We start from the raw sequence: 19,592 nt of genomic DNA on the forward strand, positions 1-19,592 counted from the left end.
ATGCCATAGGGACCCCCGACCCCACCTAAGCCCTGCCAGGGCGAGCACCGTAGGGGGTGACCTAAAAATAAAACCAGTAATCATTCTGGAGGGACACGCCAGGATGTGCCCCCTTTCTAAGAGTTTCTGGAGGCCGCACATTAAGCAATTGTATTCTGCCCACGTTCCTAGTAGGTAAACTGAGCCCCAGAGGGAGGTAGGGGCTTGCTCTGAGCCACTCGGTGGATCTGGTTTTGTTGTTGTTTCCATTTTGGCTCCGGGTCGCTTCCTCTTCCTCCACCTCCACGGCGTCTCCTTCCTCTCCTTTCTTTGGCCTACCCGCACCCCGAGCCCAGCAGCGCCCCCCGCATCCGCCCCCGCCGCCGCCGCCGCCGCCGCTCGGCGGGTTCCGGAGGAATTCCCCGGCCGCTCTTGGCCGCGCCCCCTCCGTGGCGGGGGCGGGCTCCCATTGGTTCCTTCGTACATCGCCCGCCCTGTCATTGGCTAATATGGGTCTCCGCCCCGCCCCCAGGTCCCGGCCCCTCTCCGGGTCCTTTCTGCAGGGGCGTGTTCTAGCGGGGGCGTGGTCTGATGAGGGGGCGTGGCCGCGGCGAGGGGCGGGGCCGAGTGCGGGTCCCCAGCCCGCTCGGGTTCCGGTCCCGAGCGCGGCCACTTCAACGCATTGGTCACTTGGACGGGCTCCTCGGAGGCGGTGGCACCGAGTCCCGACGGCCGGACCCGGCAGAGCAGGTGAGCGAGCGATGCCGGGCTGACCCCCTCCGCCACCCGGCCTCGGCGCCCCTGGGGAGGGGCCGCGGGGGGTCCCCCATCCTGTCCTTCCCAGCCCCGCTTTCTTCAGCAACGCCCCCCCCCCCCCCCGGTCTCTGTTCCTATTCCTGCCACAGTTTCCCTGTCCCTCGCCTCTTGAGGCACCGTGTGGGTTGGGTGGCGCAGACGGGGGAGGGGTAGGATGAATCCCACCCAGGCCTGTCCACCCCCACCTCACCCCTTGGGCACTCGCGTGGCCTCTGTCCTCTCTCTCGGCCCGCCCGCGCAGCGCGCAGGATGCCAGGTGCTGGGGCCAGGCCGCAGAGCCACGAGAACATTCCAGGTGGTGGGCAGCCTGGAGTGGGAGAGAGGGGCCAGGGGTCCGGCACTGGTGCCCGGCTGCCCAGTCCATCCTGACCCGCCCACCCGCCAGCTACCCCGGGGCCCTCTTGGCGCGGTAATTGGCAGGTCTAAAACCCGGATCCACCTGTATCACCACCTCCTCCGCCCTGGGGCCACGGGGCGGGGGGGGGGGTGTCCCCCTCCGCCAAGCCGCCCCAGCTATAAACACTGCAGAGGGCTACTTCCTGGTGACCCCGGAGTCCGGGCCAGGGGCAGGGGCGGGTGACCGTCCAGCGGCTCCCCCAGCCTCGAAGCAGCATGAAGGCAGCGGAGCCCGGAGCTGGGAGCGCTGAGGTGTGAGTGAGACCAAGCTGAGCCCCCGCCCCACCCCAGGCGGCCCCCTCCTCTCTCTCATCTTCACCCAGTTCTTGGCTGAACTGGGGAGGGACAGAATTGGGGGTGCGGGTGCTCAGGGCGGCTTCCAGGATTCAGTGCAGGATTGCCTTTATGAATGCAGGAATAAATGCAGGCATGCCTCTCATTCCACCACCTCCCACTCTCTCCTCTGCCCAAGGGCGCACCCCTCCCATTCCACCCCCATGCCTCAGGACCTTTGCACCAGCCAGTGCCCTCTGCCATTGTGCCAGGTCCCAGGCGGGGGCCAACTTTAAAGCAAAACAAGTTGCCAGACTGGGTTGGGATACCTGGAAGGGATGGAGGAGGAGGGACCTGGTCTCTCTGGGAACAAGACCTTCACTGGGCCCCAGCAAGCTCTGGATAGTGGGTGCCCGCATCCCTGGTGTGTGTGTGTGTGTGTGTGTGTGTGTGTGTGTGTGTGTGTGTGTGTTGTGTGGTGCCTGCAGGGTAGGCATGAGGCTTCTTTAATTTATTTGGGGTTTGGGGCCACATCCCATGATGCTCAGGAGTTACTCCTGGTTCTGTGCTCAGGGATCACTTCTGGCAGGGCTCAGGGGAGACCCTATGGGCTGCCGGGGATCCAACCCAGGTCGGCTTTGTGCAAGGCAGCTGATTCCGAGGGCTGGAGGCTGGAGGAAGGACGCGCCCAGATGAAACCTAGGTTGGGTGGCACTCGTGTGATTCTGCTGGGGGATTCGGCCAGGCCCCAACCCCTCTGCCTCAGTTTCCCCCTCATAACCATGGTCCTGCTGACCCAGCTGCAGAAGTTGGGACCCCGAGGTAAAGTGCCTTGTTGGAGCAGTGGTCCCTGCAAGCAGGTGGGCATTTGAGGCCCCTCTCCCTGGACAGGCCCAGTATGGCTCACCATATCTTGTATGAGGAAGGTGGGGGTACTGCTGTCTCTCACAGCCCTCAGTTTCCCTGGCTGGACAGTGGGGCCCTGGGTGCGGGTGGGGTCACCAATGGAAGGCCTTTTGGAGCCAGGTCATTGATTCATTCAACAAACATCTGCTATGAATTTAACCTGTGCACACATCCCCCTCCCGCCCCCCACACACGCGCAGGTTGGGATTGAGGGGGCCGGTTGTCTTTTCAGAAATGTCCTGAGGCTTCCTTGTGGCTTCCCCACGCCTGGTGGGGCGTTTGGGAGAGCCCACCCACCGGGTCCAGGCCTTCTCAACAAGAAACAGCCTTGAGAAACCAGGGGACACGAGTGTCAGGAGGGCCTGGTACATGCAAAGGTCCTGGGGCAGGACGGGCACGGCGTGTGGGAAGGACAGCAAGCAGAGGGGGCAGAGGGAAGAGGGGGGACCGAGAGGACGGGAAAGCTGGCCCAGGACCCGTCGGGGTGGACTTAGGGCCAGCTGTGGGTGGTGGGGAGGCGGGGTGGGCTGGTTTAGCTCCGGGGCGCCCTCTGATGGACAGACTGGGGTAAGGTGGAGGTGGGGACCCGGGGAAGGGGTTCCCGGCCCCCCGCGGGCAGTGAGGAGAAGGGGAGCCCGCACTCCTTTGGGGGGCTCCACTCCCCCCGCTGCCGTGCCGAGAGCCGGGCGCCGTGGCAGCCCCATTCATTATTGACGCCCTTTCTGTGCGCCATAAAGAATTCATGGGGTGGGGGTGGGCGGCGGGGAACCGCGGGGCCAGTGGCGCGGAGCGCGCCCCAGGCCCTGGCCGGCTCTTCTGGAATCCTGCCGGCCACTTGTGCCGCGCAGCCTTTTCCTTGCTTGGCTTTTGGCGCTGCTGGGGACGGAGCCTGGACCCTCCCCGCACACACACAGGGGCGGTCGCGAGCCAGGCAGCCTCCACCAATGTTCCTGCGAACAACGGACTCCGGGGACAGCGGGGGAGGCGCGGGCCTTGAGCGCAGCCCACCCGGCTCGATCCCCGGCACCCCAGAGTGCGCCCCAAGCCAGGAGTGAGCCCTGAGCAGAGAGCCGGGAGCAGCCCCTGAGCATCCCTGGGTGTGGCCCCCAAAGCCAAAAGCAAGCAAAAACAACAGCCTGCAAGCCAGGGAGAGAATTCTGTGGACTGAGTGCATGCCGCGGCCGGCGTTTAGGAGTGACCCCTGAGCACCAGGTGTGGTCACCAAACAAAGCAATAATAACAACAGACTCAGAACCTGCAGGATAATTATACAGCTAATCTGCCACGTGAAGGAGAGCACCACGGCCTGAGCCGTAGTACAGGGGGAAGGCGCTTGGTTGGCATGGGACAGCCTAGTTTGAGCCGGCACCCCAGAGGGTCCCCCCAGTCACCACCAAGAATGATCCCTCTGTGTTCATGCCCAATTCAATCAGCTTAATCGATGGCTGAATAAATAGCAGTACTCCGACATTATTAAAAAAAAAAAAGATCTTTCAGCATTGCAGGCAGCGACCCTCCAAAAGACACACGGGGCTGGAGCGACAGTCCAGTGGGGAGGGCGTTTGCCTTGCATGTGGCTGACTTGGGTTCGATCCCTGGCATCCCATAGGGTCCACCAAACAACACCAGGAGTGATTCCTGAGTGCAGAGCCAGGAGTAACCACTGAGCATCGCTGGGTGTGACACCCCCCAAAAAAAAATAAAGATGCACACTCTCAAAATAAAACCAAAGAAGACACTGAATTGTATTATTTAAAGGGTGCGTTTGAGGGGCCTGATTGATAGGGCAGCGGGGAGGGCACGTGCCTTCATTCCTGGAATCCCATTGGGTTCCCAGAGCACTGCCAGGAGAGAACCCTGAGTACGGAACCAGGAGTAAGCCCTGAACACCACCAGGAGTGGGCTGCATTTTATGGTAAATTAAGGACTTTATATATAAAAAAAAAAACCCCTAAAGCCAATAAATACTAAGAGAGTCCAGAGCATTTGCCTTACATGCCGCTGACCCAGGTAACATCCCCAGCATCCCATGTGATCCCCTGAGCACTGCCAGGAGTATTACCTGAGCATCACTAGGTATGGTCCAAGAACCAAAAAAAAAATTTGATGAAAAAAAAATTAAAAATAAAGTTTAGAGCAACTGGAGCTGGAGCACAGCGGGTAGGGCATTTGCTTTGCACGCGGCCGACCCGGGTTCGATTCCCTGCATCCCATATGGTACTCTAAGCACCGTCAGGAGTAATTCCTGAGTGCATGAGCCAGGAGTAACCCCTGCGCATCGCCGGGTGTGACCCAAAAAACCCAGAAAAAAAAAGTTTAGAGCAATAGTACAGTGGGGAGAGCATACCCATAGGGTCCCTCAAGCACCACCAGGAGTAGTTTCTGGGTGCAGAACAGGAGTAACCCCTGAGTATCGCCGGGTGTGACCCCAAAAGCCAATTAATAGTAATAATAATAATAAATACATACTCAGAGAAGGATAACTTCCTGGGGCCAGAGGGATGGTGCAGGGGTTAAGGCGCCCATCTTGCATGTAGCCAACCTCGGTTTAACACCCAGTACCACATGCTCCCCTGAGCACTGTTAGGAGTGACCCCCCAGTCCTTCCCCCCACAAAAGAAACGTAATCTTAGCCCCTCCTTGCTACCTAGCCTACCCCCCCCCCCCCCCCCCGGTAATTCCTTTGTTGTCTGCTTGGTGGAAACGGTTAGTGCTCTTCCCAGCACCTCCCGCCCAGACCTCAGGCTGGAGCCCAGGAAACCAGCCGTCACCACGCAGACACTTGCCTCCTTGTGCTGTTGATCATCTCAGGCCCCACTTTTTCTATAAAGGGGCAGGTGGGCTTTGAAAAACTATTTTTTTTTTCCTGGTCACATCTGTTCTGTCCTTCAGAGAGCAGCTGCAGAGTTCAGGAAGCCCTGGGTGTGGCCCCTGTGTCAATAAAACTTTATTGACAAAAACAGGAAGTGAGGGCCAGGGCTGAGTCCTCTCAACTACAAAATTAGAAGAGGAAAGAAGAGGAAATCTGAGTCATGACAATTCATCTGAACACGGGGCCTTGTCTGGAGTTATTTGCTAGTGAGGTTTGAAACCATTCCTGCTAGGGGGACGTTATCTTAGTGGGCAGATACGTGGCTTGTGGAGCCGATGAATGAACTTCAGGGGCTCCAGCTTCTTTCTCTCCATCTGGGTGAATGGGGCCACACCAGCAGTGCTCAGGGCTGACTCCTGCATCCGGGCATCACTCAGGGCTGGCCTTAGGGGACCCTGTGGGGTGATGGGGATCAAATCAGCAGGTGTCAGATGCTGTCCAGCCTAATGCCCTCCCTGCGGTGTCTGGTGTCACTAATGTCCCCCACCCCGTTCTTGTGCCTGGCCATCACGGAGCCCCCGAAACGTTGCTCAGCGCTTTTCTCACCCAAACTGGATGCTGACGTGTTCTCAGGGTCACCCCGTGTCCCACTTTCCTGGCCTCTTGCCTCACACGGGCAGCCGGTGGACCTGCATGAAGGCCACTCTCGTGGTTGCATCTCCCCAGACCAGCAAGCCAAGGAGATGGGGGCAACGCCGAGGGGTTCTGGGAAAGTGGCTCTGAACCTTCCCCATCCCCAGTGGGTGCCATGGCCCCCCACCATCCAAGGCTGAATTTGGAGCTTGGGGAGGCTGGGAGGAGGGAGTTCTGGGAGTTGCCAGTGTGGATCCACACTTGGGGTAGGGGAGCGTCGGTCACAGCTGCTGGCTATCTCCCGTGAGGATTTGGGGGCTAGGGGGTCGGGGAGTGCTGACTTTTCATCTACAAGCCCCCAAGGTCCCGAACCAGCGTCCCCGGTCCCCTAGCAGGACACGTTTGGGGGCTGGAGTGACTGGGCTGGGCCAGGGACAAAGGTCAGAGTCTGACACTGCCCAGTGGCTGGCCTTGGTGGCCAGTCCGAGGACTGGACCGGGGTCCAGAGTTCTGGCACACCTCGTTTTGGGTTCAGACTTTTTTTTCCAGCTTTTTGGCTCACACCTGGTGATGCACAGGGGTTCCTCCTGGCTCTGCATTCAGGAATTACTCCTGGCGGTGCTCGGGGGACCCTATGGGATGCTGGGACTCGAACCCGGGTCGGACGCGTGCAAGGCAAGCGCCCTACCCGCTGTGCTATTGCTCCAGCCCCTGGGTTCAGACTTTGGGGGCTTGGGAAATCACTTCCGGTGGTAGGTGGGGGCCCTGGGATGCTGGGGTTTGAAGAGCAGCCCCCTGCATGCGGGGCCAGTGCTGAGCACTTTGAAGTGTCTCCTTGACCATGGACACTTCTTTTACCCCTCCCCGAAAGTCAGAGGGTACAGCATGGGGAGGGCTCTCCACCGACCTTCCCGGTGGCCCCAGGATCTTTGCAGCCCCCTCATCTTTCTTCCCAGATTGTCCCCTAGGTGCCAGCAGCTGTGGGAGCCCTTCCTGACCACGCATCAAGGTCACCTGCATCCCCCTACCTCCACCCCCCCTTATCTAGCCCTGAGCCCACAGGGGGAACAGTGCCTCTTAGGGGCTTTCCCTGGAAGGATTTTTTTTTTTTTGTTTTCCTTTTTGGTTCTTTTGGTATTGTGAGGGGCTGGAGCGGTAGCACAGCGAGTAGGGCGTTTGCCTTGCACGCAGCTGACCAGGTCAGCCCGAGTTCGATTCCTCCGCCCCTCTGGGAGAGCCCGGCAAGCTCCCGAGAGTATCTCGCCCGCACGGCAGAGCCTGGCAAGCCACCCGTGACCTATTCGATATGCCAAAAACAGTAACCACAAGTCTCACAATTTGTTGCCCGCTCGAGCAAATCGATGAACAACGGGAGGCCAGCGACAGTGACAGTGGTATTGTGAGATAAGAATAGCAGGATGTGGCGGGTCCTGGGGTACCGAGCATCCGGCATAATCACCCGCGTCCCCCTGCCCCCCCTTACTTCCCCTCATAGCCCGGGGGCCCTCCCGCAGCTCAGCTGGTATGGTAGGCGGGTGTGAGCGGGGCTTATCAGGGTCCTCAGGGGCCGGGACTGGTCCCTGGAGCAGGAACTGCAGGAGGAAGCCAGGGCGGCAGCGCGGGACTTTCCTTGGCTGAGGGTCAAGGAACTGGGATTGAATACAAAGCCATGGGGGCCCGAGAGCACAGCGGGAAGGGCGTTTGCAGACCCCTAAGTTCGATCTCCGGCACCCCGTAGGGTTTCTCGAGCCCACCAGGAGTGACCCCTGAGCACATAGCCAGGAGTCAGCCCAGAGCATCGCCTGGTGCGGGAGGTGCTGGGGGCATTAGTGCTCCCGGTACAGTGCTCAGGGGACCACGTGGTGCTGATGATGGAGCCCCTGGGGTTCAGCCCATTCAGTATCTCCCTAGTTCTAGAGTTGTATATTTTTCTTTTCCGTCTCCTTTTTTTTTTTTTTTAATTTGAACCATGGCCACAGTGCTCAGGGCTGGTTCTGGCAAGGTGGGGGGGGGGGCGTAAGCAGGTGCCGGGATTGAACCAGGTCTGCCACTTACAAGGCTGCTGCCTTCCCCGATGTCTTCTCTCTCCAGACAAACACCTGTTCTTTGTTGTTTTTTGGGGGGAGACACATCCAAGGACGCTGGGGTTCCTCCTGGCTCTACACTCAGGAATAACACTGGCGGTGCTCAGGGAACCATGTGGAATGCCGGGTAGACTGGGACCAGCTACAGAATTATCCCTGCACTGCCTGGGGCTACTCGCATGATCCTTAACTGACCACTGAAGCAAAAACAGGGACTTGAAAATCGTCCCTGCTGACACAGGATATGACACTTCCTCCGAGTCGCCACAAGACGGCGCTGTGGAGCATTTCCATAACCCCACAATTCATTCCTCTAAGAACTGTCCACTTCCGGTCCTGCTCTCCCTCCAGAACCTGATAGAGCTCCCCAGTACCCTCCGACCTCTCTACAGAGAGGAGCCCGATCCTCGCCCACCTCCTCAACCCCCACACTGACTCACGCTGCCGCCAGTGCTCGGGCATCTTCATTTGGGAGCTGGGTGGTTACAACAGAGCTTAAAGACCACTTTTGAGGGGTTCAGAGGCCCCTATATGGTGCGGGGGATCGAACTCATGTTGACCAAAAAGCAAAGCAAGTGCGTCCATGCAGAACAATCCTTAGTCCTGACTCCTTATCTCTAAATTTTCCCTTCATGGTCATCCCCACATCCCATCACCCCACATTTCTGACCTCCGCAGTCCCCCCATGCTAACTTGCCCCATCATCAGTGCCAGTGCTGTGTCTTCAACTGGGGATATGGGTGGGCACAGCAGAGCTCTTGGACCATTTTGGGGAGTTCAGAGTAATCTATACAGTGCGGGGATCGAAGTCATGTTACTAGCAAGCAGGGCAAGTGTTTGATTTTGCTTATGGTTTGGGGGCCACACCTGGCGATGCTCAGGGGGTACTCCTGGCTCTGCACTCAGGAATCACTCTGGGCAGGGGGCCCGCACGGGGATCCAACAAACAGACCAGGGTCCTGTGAATGCAAGGCAAGAGCCCTAGCTCCAGCTGCACTGGCCAAAGCTGCATTCTTGATCCTTAATGACCCCATACTTGGGGGTATGGTGCTGCCAGCAGGTCAGTCTGTACCTGTGAGGCAAGTGCATCAGCAGCCTGATGGCGCCTTCAGACTTCCAGATACCCCAGAATTGCTGCTGTGCCTTTGGCCAGACCACAAAAACTTGGGGCAAAGTTTACCAAGAAAGTAAAAGGCCAAAACTTAGGTATGTGGGAGACACACCCCCAAACCACCTTCGGCTCAGCTACATAATTGGAGGCATGGCCTCTCTGGTTCTTGATTGAACTGCTTAACGGTCATGATCCCCGAGACTCAGAAACAAATCTCAAAACCCAGTGGCTTTTGGGAGAAATGTGTCTGGACCCCGCAGTCGGTTACTGTTGCCGGGCCACCCCAGGGGGGAAAGGGTGCTGTCCCTCCACCTGCTCCCCCTTGGCGGCTTGGTGGCCGCCATCTGCCAGAGGCCATTGGACAGTCAGGTTTGGGCTCGCAGTGACGAGACACGCGGGGCCTCATGGGATGGGGTGGAACCGGCCCTTTCCTCCCCGTCCCAACAAGACCCCGATTCGCCGTCCACAAACAGTTTCTCTGGCTCCTGATCAAGCTGCATAACAGCTATGATCCAAGAGACTCAGGAACAAATCTCGGAACCCAGCAGGTTTTGGCAGAAATCCCTCCAGATTTAAATGTTAAAATTTCAGAATTTCAAAATTGCGTGGCCACTACTGCAGCCACGCAACATCATATGTTATTCATAACCAGCAATAGAAAACAAATTGTCTACTGTTGCCTTTTCAGCAGATCTGAGTGTTGGGGTAAAATCCCAAATAATAACAGTGGGTCTGGTGTCAAAATATTGAATGTAATCAAAGTAGAGAGAGAGTAATTTGGAAATTATCTGCCCCACAGGTAGGGGGAGGGTGTGGGATGGGGGTATACTGGGGTTGGTGGTAGTGGAGAATGGGCACTGGTGAAGGTACGGGTGTTTCATTATATGACCCAGACTTAAACCCGAAAGTTTTGTAACTGCTCTCACAGTGATTCAATAAATAAAATTATAAAAAATGAAAAAAAAATGACCCCATACTTAACATTGAAGTAGAGGAAAAGGGCTGGAAATCTTAAGCGTGGGAAAGTCAAGCCATAGCAGTTCTACCGAAATGCCACGAGATGGCGCTCTGGGGAGTTTCCGTCCCTCCCCGAGGATGTTTCTCTAAGGTTTCTCTAAGAAATTTCCTCCTTTGGGTTTGCTTCCGTGTTAGGTATGGGGTAATTAAGGATAGCACAGCGGGTAGGGCATTTGCCTTGCACGTGGCCGACCTGGTTGGCCCGGGTTCGATTCCTCCGCCCCTCTCGGAGAGCCCGGCAAGCTACCAAGAGTATCTCGCTCGCACGGCAGAGGGGCAGAGCCTGGCAAGCTACCCAGGACATATTTGATATGCCAAACACAGTAACAATAAGTCTCACAATGGAGACGTTACTGGGCCCGCTCAAGCAAATTAAGGATCAAGCACACAGCTTCGACAGGTGCAGTGGTAGCAGAGCACCCTTGCCTTAACTGAGTTCTGCGGACTCAGGTTCATTTACCAGCACCCCATAGGGTTCCCCAGTCATGCCAGGAGTGATTCCTGAGTGCAGAGCCAGGAGTCACCCCTGAGCATCGCCAGTTGTGGCCCTGAAACAAAAACAAACATGAAAATAGGCTGAAAATAGGGCAGCCTATTTTCATGTTTGTTTGGATGCTGGCAGATTCCTTCACACGCAAACTTAGGAGGGTACCAAGGTGAATCTTGCTTCCACATCCCTCTTTCTCAGAACAGGGAAGGAAGCACCCTCAGAAATGTGGGTTGTGGGGGCTGGAGCGATAGCACAGTGGGGAGGGCGTTTGCCTTGCATGCGGTCGATCTGGGTTTGATCCCCAGCGTCCCATATGGTCCCCTGAGCACCACCGGAGTAATTCCTGAGCGCATGAGCCAGGAGTAACTCCTGAGCATCGCCGGGTGTGACCCAAAAAGAAAAAAAAAAATGGGCTGTGGAGTGCACAATAACGGAACTTTTATGAGGTGTTAAGCCAGAGACATAGGACAGCAAGTTTGGAACTTGCCTTGTTCAGAGAGAACATAAATCTTTTAATTAAATTTAAAAAATGAAAATCTGCCTTGCTTGTGGCAGACAAGGTTAATCCCAGGCACACCCAATGGTCCCCAGAACCCTGCTGACCCACTGTGAACCCTCAAATAAAATTAAAAAATCCTCGGCAGACGTGATGTATTTTATATGTCTGGGGAAGGAGACTGCCCTGTCCTAGGCTCCTTTTTCCTGTGTTAATTAACATTCTTCCCAGCCCTCCCCCAATTCCTTTGACTGCAGGTATCTTCACCCCAAACTTCTGAAGAGGCCGGAGTTGACCCTGACCTCTGCCACCCTCCTCACGGAGAACAGAGGACTTTGGGACTTCTCATGTATAGAAACCCAAAACTCTCAGGGAGGGGGGAAGATGGCACCCTCAGAAATGCGGAGTGCGGGGATGGCCATGCACTTTCAGAACAGGGATCTATATGGAGGGATCGTACTGCGGGAAGGCACAATTTCCTGTAATCATCCTGGGTTCGATCTCAGGCACCCTAAAGGGTCTCCTGAGCCCCCCAGAAACTTGTGGTCACCCACACCTGGGGAGTTACGAAAACGCCCCTTAACACCGACGACGAACAAACTAGTGTCCACCAAATGCAAGGCAAGCAGCCCAGGGTCCCCGCTTTGCTACCGCTGCATCACCCAAGGCGGTGTGCTTGATCCTTAATCCCTCCAAGGTTAATACTGAAGCAAACCCAAGGGCTGGAAACATTGAGCGTGGGAAAGTTGGGCCAAGGCATTTACAGCAAATTACCACGAGATGGCGCTGTGGAGAGTTTCCATCCCTTCCTAAGGACGTTTCTCTTAAGAAATGTCTCCCCTGCCGCCCCCCCCCCCCCCCCCACACACACACACATGCTAGGGGGAAAGGCAGCTCAGATAGAGAAGGGCGCACCAAGTAAAGGGTTTTGGGAGGATCCTCCCAGGATGGGAGATGCATGCTGAAAGTAGATTATAGACCGAACATGATTGCCACTCAATGCCTCTTTTGCAAACCACAACACCCAAGAGGAGAGAGAGAACAAAAGGGAATGCCCTGCCACAGAGGCAAGGGGGGATGGGGGGATGGGGGGTGGGAGGGATCCTGGGATCCGTGGTGGTGGAGAAAGGGCACTGGTGGAGGGATGGGTACTCGATCATTGTATATCTGAAACCCAAGCACAAAAAATTGTAAGTCTACAATTGCACCTCATGGTGTTTCACTAATAAAAATTTAATAAAAAAAACAAATGTCGTCCCCCCCACCCCCGTCCTGACCTCCCTCCAGAACCCCCTGTAGCTCCTGAACGCCCTCTGATCTCTCTGCAGAGGGGAATCTGATCCTCGCCCACCTCCGCAGACTGACTTGCTTGGACTGGCATCTTAATTTGGGGGCGTGGTGACCAGAGCAGAACTCAAAAAACCACTTTTTGGGATTCAGAGGCCTCTATCCGGTGCGGGGGATAGAACTCAGGTTGACCCAAAACAAGGCAAGTGCCTTCCACCAGTACGGTCTCTTCATTCTGATCGGTGTTCTCAAAAGTTTGCTCTTTCTGGCCAGGCCCCTCCCCCATCACACCACAATTCCGATCTGAGGGTTTCCCCTCCCCAGTTCTACGTGAAGGAGGCGGAAGCTCGGTACTCCCCAATTTGGGGTGAAGAAGCCTGTCAAAAGAAATGAGGCTGCTTTTCGTTGATGTGTTTGTTTTGAGCTGCGTACCCGGTGACGGTGGCTCTGCACTCTAGAATTAATTCTGGTCGACCTCAGGAGCCCTAGAGGGTGCTGGGGATCGGGCACAAAACGGCTGTGTGCAAGGCAAGCGCCCTAGCCGCTTTGCTGTCACCTCATAGCCTGAGGCGGCGTGCTTGACCCTTAATGACCCTACGGTCAACATTGAAGAAAACCCGAGGGCTGGAAATCTTAAGCGTGGAAACTCAGGAGCGGCACTTCCTCCACGTCACCACAAGGTGGCGCTGTGGAGCCTTTCAGTCGCTACCCAAGGATGTAGCTCAGAAACGTCCACCCTGGCCCTGACCCCTCTCCCAGAACCTGCTAGAGCTCCCCAGAACCAAGCCCTCTGCAGGGGGGAGCCCGATCCACACCCACCTCCGCAGTCCCCCATGCTGACTCACCCGCAAACAGCGCTCTGGATTCTTTTTTTGGCGGCGTGGGTGGCCACAGCAGAGCTGAAGGACCACTTGAGGGGGTTCAGAGGTGTGGAGGATCGAACTCAGGTTGACCACAAGCAAGGTAAGTGTCGTCCACGCAGAACAGTCTCAGGTCTTGCTCCCCGTTCTGACGGTTTCCCCTCATGGTCATCCCCAAACCCCACCACCCCACATTTCTGATCTGAGGGTGCCCCCTGCCCTGTTCTACGTGACGGAGGAGACAGGAGGATTCAGCTTGATTCTCCCCAAATTTGGAGGTGAAGAAATCAGCTATCAAAGGAAGTGAGGCTGCTTTTTATTTGGTTTGTTTTGGGGCCACATTCGGTAATGTTCCAGGGTTCCTCCTGGCTCTGCACTCAGGAATTACTTCTGGCTGTCCTCCGAGACCCTATGGGATGCTGGAATTAAACCGGCTGGGCTGCCTGCAAGGGAAGTGCCCTAGGTGTTACTATCACATCATAGCCCGAGGCGACATGCTTGATCCTTAATGACCCTATACCTAACACTGAAGCAAAGAAAAGGGCTGGAAATCTATTTTTTTTTTTAATTTTTGTTAGTGAAACACCATGAGGTACAGTTGTAGACACAAATTTTTGTGCTTGGGTTTTAGTTATACAATGATCGAGTACCCATCCCTCCACCAGGGCCCATTCTCCAACTCCAATGATCCCAATGTCCCTCCCACCCCCCATACACCCCATCCCACCCTGCCTCTGTGGCAGGGCATTCCCTTTTGTTCTCTCTCTCCTTTTGGGTGCTGTGGTTTGCAAAAGAGGCATTGAGTGGCAATCATGTTCGGTCTATAGTCTACTGTCAGCATGCATCTCCCATCCTGGGCGGGAAATCTTAAGCGTGGGAAAGTCCGGCTGCGGCAGTTCTGACGAAAGGTCACGATTTGGTGCTGTTGGCGTTTCCGTCCCTCCTCAGGCTCGGTTCTCCAAGAAATTTCCTCCCTTGGGTTTGCTTCAGTGTTAGGTATGGGGTAATTAAGGATCAAGCACGCATTTTCCACAGGCGCAGTGGTAGCAGAGCAGTTAAGGCCCTTGCCTTGTGTTCTGCGGACTTAGTTCATTTCCCAGCACCCCATATGGTTCCCCAATCATACCAGCAGTGATTCCTGAGTGCAGAGCCAGGAGTCATCCCTGAGCATCGCCGATTGTGGCCCCGAAACAAAAACAAGAAAACAGAACAGCCTCAGTTCTGATGCCAGCAGATTCCTTCACACGCAAACTTGGGTGGGGGGGCGTATCGAGCTGAGTCTTGCTCTGCACCCTTCTTTCACATAGCAAAGGAGCACCCTCAGAAATGCAGGGTTTGGGCTGTGGGGTGCACAATAACAGCAAACTTTTATGAGGTGGTTCAGCCAGAGACCGCACAGCGGGTTCAGAACGTGCCTTGCTTGAAGAGGACATAACATTTTTTTTCTGCATTTTGGGTCACACCCGGCAATGTACAGGGGTTACTCCTGGCTCTGCACTCAGGAATTACTCCTGGCAGTGCTCAGGGGACCATATGGGATGCTGTCGCATGCAAGGCAAACGCCCTACCCACTGTGCTATCGCTTCAGCCCCGAGGACATAAAAATTTTAATTAAATTAAAAAACAAAAAGCTACCTTGCTTGTAGCAGACAAGGTTCAATCCCAGGCATTACTAATTGTCCCCAGAACCCCGCTGACCCATTGTGACCCTCACCCCCAAATAAAATATCCTGGGCAGAAGTGGTGTATTTCTGGGAAAGACTCTTGCCCTGTCCTAGGCTCATTATTCCGACATTCATTAATATTCTTCCCAGCCCACTCTTAGTTCCTTTGATGGCAGGTACCTTCATCCCAAATTTCTGAAGATGCCGGAGTAGAATCTGACCTCTGCCACCCTCCTCATAGAGAACAGAGGACTTTGGGACTTCTCCTGTGTATAGGAACCCAAAACTCTCAGGGAGGGGGAATAGGGCACCCTCAGAAATGTGGGGTGCGGGGATGGCTATGCTGGAAACCTGTAAGAACAGGGGTCGGTTTGGAGGGATCATACTGCGGGAAGGCACAGTCCTCTCCTGTGGTCAACCTGGGTTCGATCTCAGGCACCGTAAAGAGTCCCCTGACCCTCCCAGAAACTGTTGCGGTCATCCGCATCTGGGGAATTAATGAAATGCCCCCCACAACACCGACGAACAAACCGGGGTTCGCCAAATATAAGGCAAGCGTCGGGGGTGCCCCGCTCGGCTCCGCTGCATTTCCCGAGGCTGCGTGCTTGATCCTTTATCCTCCCAAGGTTAACACTGAAGCAAACCCAAGGGCTGGGAAACTCGGGTCACTGCAGCTCCAGAAAGTGGCCACAAGACGGCGCTGTGGGGCGCTTCCGTCCTTCCCAGATCCGTTTCTTGAGAAATGTGTGTTCCCTCTGCCCCCGGCCCCGCTCCCCGCCCCACTCCCGAACCTGCCGTAGCTCCACAGGACCCTCCGAGCTCTCTGCAGAATGGAGACTCGCCAGCCGCCAGTGCTCTGGCTTCATTGGGGGTGTGGGGTGTCAGCTGCTGTAGTGCTCAGTGATCACATTTTGGGGGATTCTGTGGACCCCATTTGGTGTGGAGATCAACGCCAGGTTAGCCACAGGCAAGGGAAGGTTCACGCAGTCCCTCTTCTCCACCCATTTTTTTTTTTATTTTCTAAAAATTTATGTCGTTGTGGCTGGAGCAATAGCACAGCGGGTAGGGCGTTTGCCTTGCACGCAGCCAACATGGCCGGCTCGGGTTCGATTCCCAGCATCTCAGAGGGTCCCCTGAGCACCGCCAGGAGTGATTCCTGAGTGCAGAGCCAGGAGGAACCCCTGTGCATCGCCGGGTGTGACCCAAAAGCAAAAAAAAAAATTATGTTGTTTGTGGGGCCATGTGCTGCGATGCTCAGGGGTCACCCCTGGCAGTACTTGGAGACTCTGGGAGACATGGGGGAGGGACCAAGCACACACTGGCGAGCACCCTGCAGGCTGTCCATTTCCTCTCCCCTCTTGTTTTCTTTGAACCCCACTCGGCGGGGCTCAGGGGTTACCCCAGGTCTGCACTCAGGACTCCTTGCGGGCCCAGGGAGCACATGGGTATGGAACATCCCATATGGTCGCTGCCCTCCCTCCGTCCCTTCTCTCGGTGATGATGATGGCAGTGGTGGTGCTGAGGGCCAATTCAAGGCCGCACACTCGCAAGCTTCCCTAGGGTGGTCTCTGGGCTTCCGCTGTTGCACACAGTCCTCTCGGGGGCTCAGGGATGAGACTGTTGCCCTGCCCCCCTCCCCCCAACACAGTCCGTGCACGTGCCCATCCAGAAGTTCCACCAAGGCCTGTCCATCCGCCGGAAGGAAGGCCCAGGTTTATCCTGAGCTGGCGGCTCCGCGCGGGGTGGGGGTGCCTGGCTGTTAGGATGGGATGTCGCTGGCATAACTGCGTCTGGAGCGGAGGGGGCTGCAGCTGGACACTCAGGGCCTGTGGGGTGCACAATGTAGGCCCACAGATGGGCTGGAGCCTACCTGGGCTCATGTTGTGACGAGAGCGGGCAGGTGACCCAGCCTCCACCCCAACAGGGCCAGGCTTCTCCCTCTCTGGGCCCCGAGATGCTTGTCTGTGGCCGGGGGAGGCTGCACCCACGCTGTCCTTGCAAGCTGGCGCGACAGCCCCTGGTGCATCCAGGAAGGCTTCCAGGAGGAGGTGATGGAGACACTGAGACAGGGAATGCCACAGGTGGTGGGTCTTGCTGTGGGGCTGTGAGTTGTATTTGGGGTGGGGGGTGGAGGGGACTTGTCGGCCACGAGATTCTTCCCAGGACAGTGGGTTTTGAGTCTGCTCTTGGGAAGGAAGCTGAGGCATGAGGTGGTGCATCACGCTGCCTCACAGAGGCCGACCGGGGGAGCGGGGGCAGCTGTTGGGGGCCCGCAGGCCTCCTGATGGTACTCAGCCTGGGTGTGGCCGGGTGGCCTGCTGTTTCTTGGCGGGATGGGGTTGCGGTGCCAGGGACTGAGCTTGGGACCTCGCCCAGGCCAGCCCTGGGCTCGTCTCCTGCGCCAGGGGCTGGTTTTGTGGTGACGATGCTGGGCAGGGCAGCTGGAGGGAGTCAGGGCATGGGGAGGGTTGCTACTGCTGTGTGTCTCCGAGCGAGGTTCAGCCTCTCTGTTCTGGAGGCCCGACCGGTGGCCAGCTGAGTTCCTGCAGAAATGCCAGCTTGGGGCACGGGGAGGGTGCTGGCCCTGCACGCAGGCAACCTGAGTTCCATCCCCGGCATCCCCAAGGGTCCCCTAGTCCCCGCCGGGAGTGTTTCTTGAGCACAGAGTCAGGAGTCAGCCCTGAGCACTGCTGGGTGTGGCGCCCCAAACAGGACAGCAAGGGGGGCACTTGCCTTGCAAGCGAGCGACCCTGGGTCGACCGCCGCCACCCCATAAGGGCCGCGGAGCCCCGGGGTGATCCCCAAGCGCAGAGCCAGGAGTCCCTCCTGAGCACTGCCGGAGGGAATGGTCCCCAGGGGGCGCGGCTCGGACCCCGCGGTGCTGACTGGCTGTGCTTTCTCGCCCGCCCCGCCCCGCCCCCGCTCAGGGACCATGGACTCGTTCAGCACCAAGAACCTGGCGCTGGAGGCGCAGAAGAAGGTCCTGAGCAAGGTGGCCTCCAAGGGGCTGGCCACCGCCTTCCTGGACGAGGCGAGCAGCGAGGTGCTGGACGAGCTGTACCGCGCCACCAAGGAGTTCACGCGCAGCCGGCGCGAGGCGCAGCGGCTGGTGAAGAACCTGGTGAAGGTGGCGCTGAAGCTGGCGCTGCTGGTGCGCGCCGGGCAGCTGCGCCCGGCCGAGCTGGACGCCCTGCGCGCCTTCCGCGGCCGCGCGCGCCGCCTGGCCATGACCGCCGTCAGCTTCCACCAGGTGGCCTTCACCTTCGACCGGCGCGTGCTGGCCGCCGGCCTGCGGGAGTGCGGGGACCTGCTGCGCCAGGCGGCCGGCCCGCACCTCACCGCCAAGTCGCACGGCCGCATCCAGCACGTGTGCGGCCGCCTGGCCGACGCCGACTTCCTGGGCGCGCTCTACGGCCCGGCCGAGCCCTACCGCGGCCACCTGCGCCGCATCTGCGACGGGCTGGCCCGCATGCTGGACGCCGGCAGCCTCTGAGCGGCCGGGACGCCCCCCGGCCCCGGCCGGCCCCGCGCCCCCGCGCCCCGGGACGCTGCCACCGGCCCTCGTGCGCAAACCAACATGCGCGACGCATCGGCTCCTTCGGCCCCCACCCCAGAACCGCTCCTGCTCCCCGCCGGGCCGACGAGGGCGCCCCTGCTGCGCCCCTCAAACGCCCTCCTCGGCCCGCTGCTGGGCTCTCGCGAAGCAGGAGCGCGTGACCGCAGAGCCCGCGTGCGCCCCTCTTCTCGGCGCAAGCCCTCCCCGCCCGACAGCGGGGAAATTCGGGGTGCTCACCGCCCCCCACCACTGCACAATCAGAATAAAAACCTTGGGGGCTGCGGGAAGGGCTCAGAGTGAGGCCCCCACACCCAACACTGCTGTCTGTGCCCACCGTGGCCCCCAGAAGTCACCGAAATACGCCAAATAAAAGTGGGGGCGGGGGGCGGACAGTTAAGACCTGGCGGGGGCACTGGCCTTGCATGTGGCTGACCCAGGTTCCATCCTTGGCATCTCATAGGGTCCCCTGAGCCCACCAGGAGGGACCCCTGACCTCCCAGTCAGGAGCCTGGTGTGGCCCAAACCACACGCTCTCCAGGGCAGGTGGTACACCGCCCCCCCACACTGCCGGGATGGGGTCCAGGTGCCGGGAGGGACCCCAAGAGGTGGTCACCAGGACAGCTGAGCTCTTGCTACTGCTTGGTCAGGATCCAGGGGCTTAGGCGCTGCTGAGGAGTCTGGGGGTTTGGGGGCGGCTCCCCCAGGCCCACACACTCCCCACAGGGGCCTCACCCTTTGCCCACCGCGGCGTGTCCGAGTGTGCCCCGTGGTGGCTGAGGACACGTGGGTCCCCCCAATCCTGAGCCTGAACTGCAGCCTGGTTAAAAGGGGTATCCAGAGGGTGAAGGCAGAGGTGAAGGGCGGCAGGATGGGGGGGGCAGCCCCACACCCAACCTTGATCGCAGACTCAGGCTCCTGATCTCCAGGAGCGGGGGGTGGAGGGGTGGGGGAGGAAATGCTTCGAGGAGAGCGTCTTAGTGGCCAGTTGGGGGCGCGTGGCCCCCCCCAGGGAGAGGGCTGGGGTATGTGTTGGAGTGCCAGTGATGCCTTTGGGACCACACCCCGTTTCCCCCTTCAACTCTGGGTACCCTGGAAAAGCGCCTGAGATGCCCGTGTCTCATTAGATTAGGGGACCTGGGGCTCACCCCCATCCAGGCTGGCGTTTTACAGGCCAGAGGGGGTGAGGTGTGGAAGAGGGTGGGGACTCACGGG

General features: G+C 58.0%; 1 protein-coding gene across 1 annotated transcript; it reads left to right on the forward strand.

Annotated features, from left to right (window-relative positions):
• The first annotated feature begins 627 nt into the window (after positions 1-627).
• TNFAIP8L1 (TNF alpha induced protein 8 like 1) lies at positions 628-19,219 on the forward strand. The gene is made up of 2 exons (XM_056119508.1): positions 628-729; positions 17,752-19,219. Exon 2 carries the CDS (start codon positions 17,757-17,759, stop codon positions 18,315-18,317), a length of 561 nt encoding a protein of 186 aa, XP_055975483.1. The 5' UTR covers positions 628-729; positions 17,752-17,756; the 3' UTR covers positions 18,318-19,219.
• The last annotated feature ends 373 nt before the right edge of the window (positions 19,220-19,592 follow it).

This window comes from Sorex fumeus, unplaced genomic scaffold, assembly GCF_029834395.1.
Source record: "Sorex fumeus unplaced genomic scaffold, SorFum_2.1 ptg000041l, whole genome shotgun sequence".
NCBI classification, from domain to species: Eukaryota; Metazoa; Chordata; class Mammalia; order Eulipotyphla; family Soricidae; genus Sorex; species Sorex fumeus.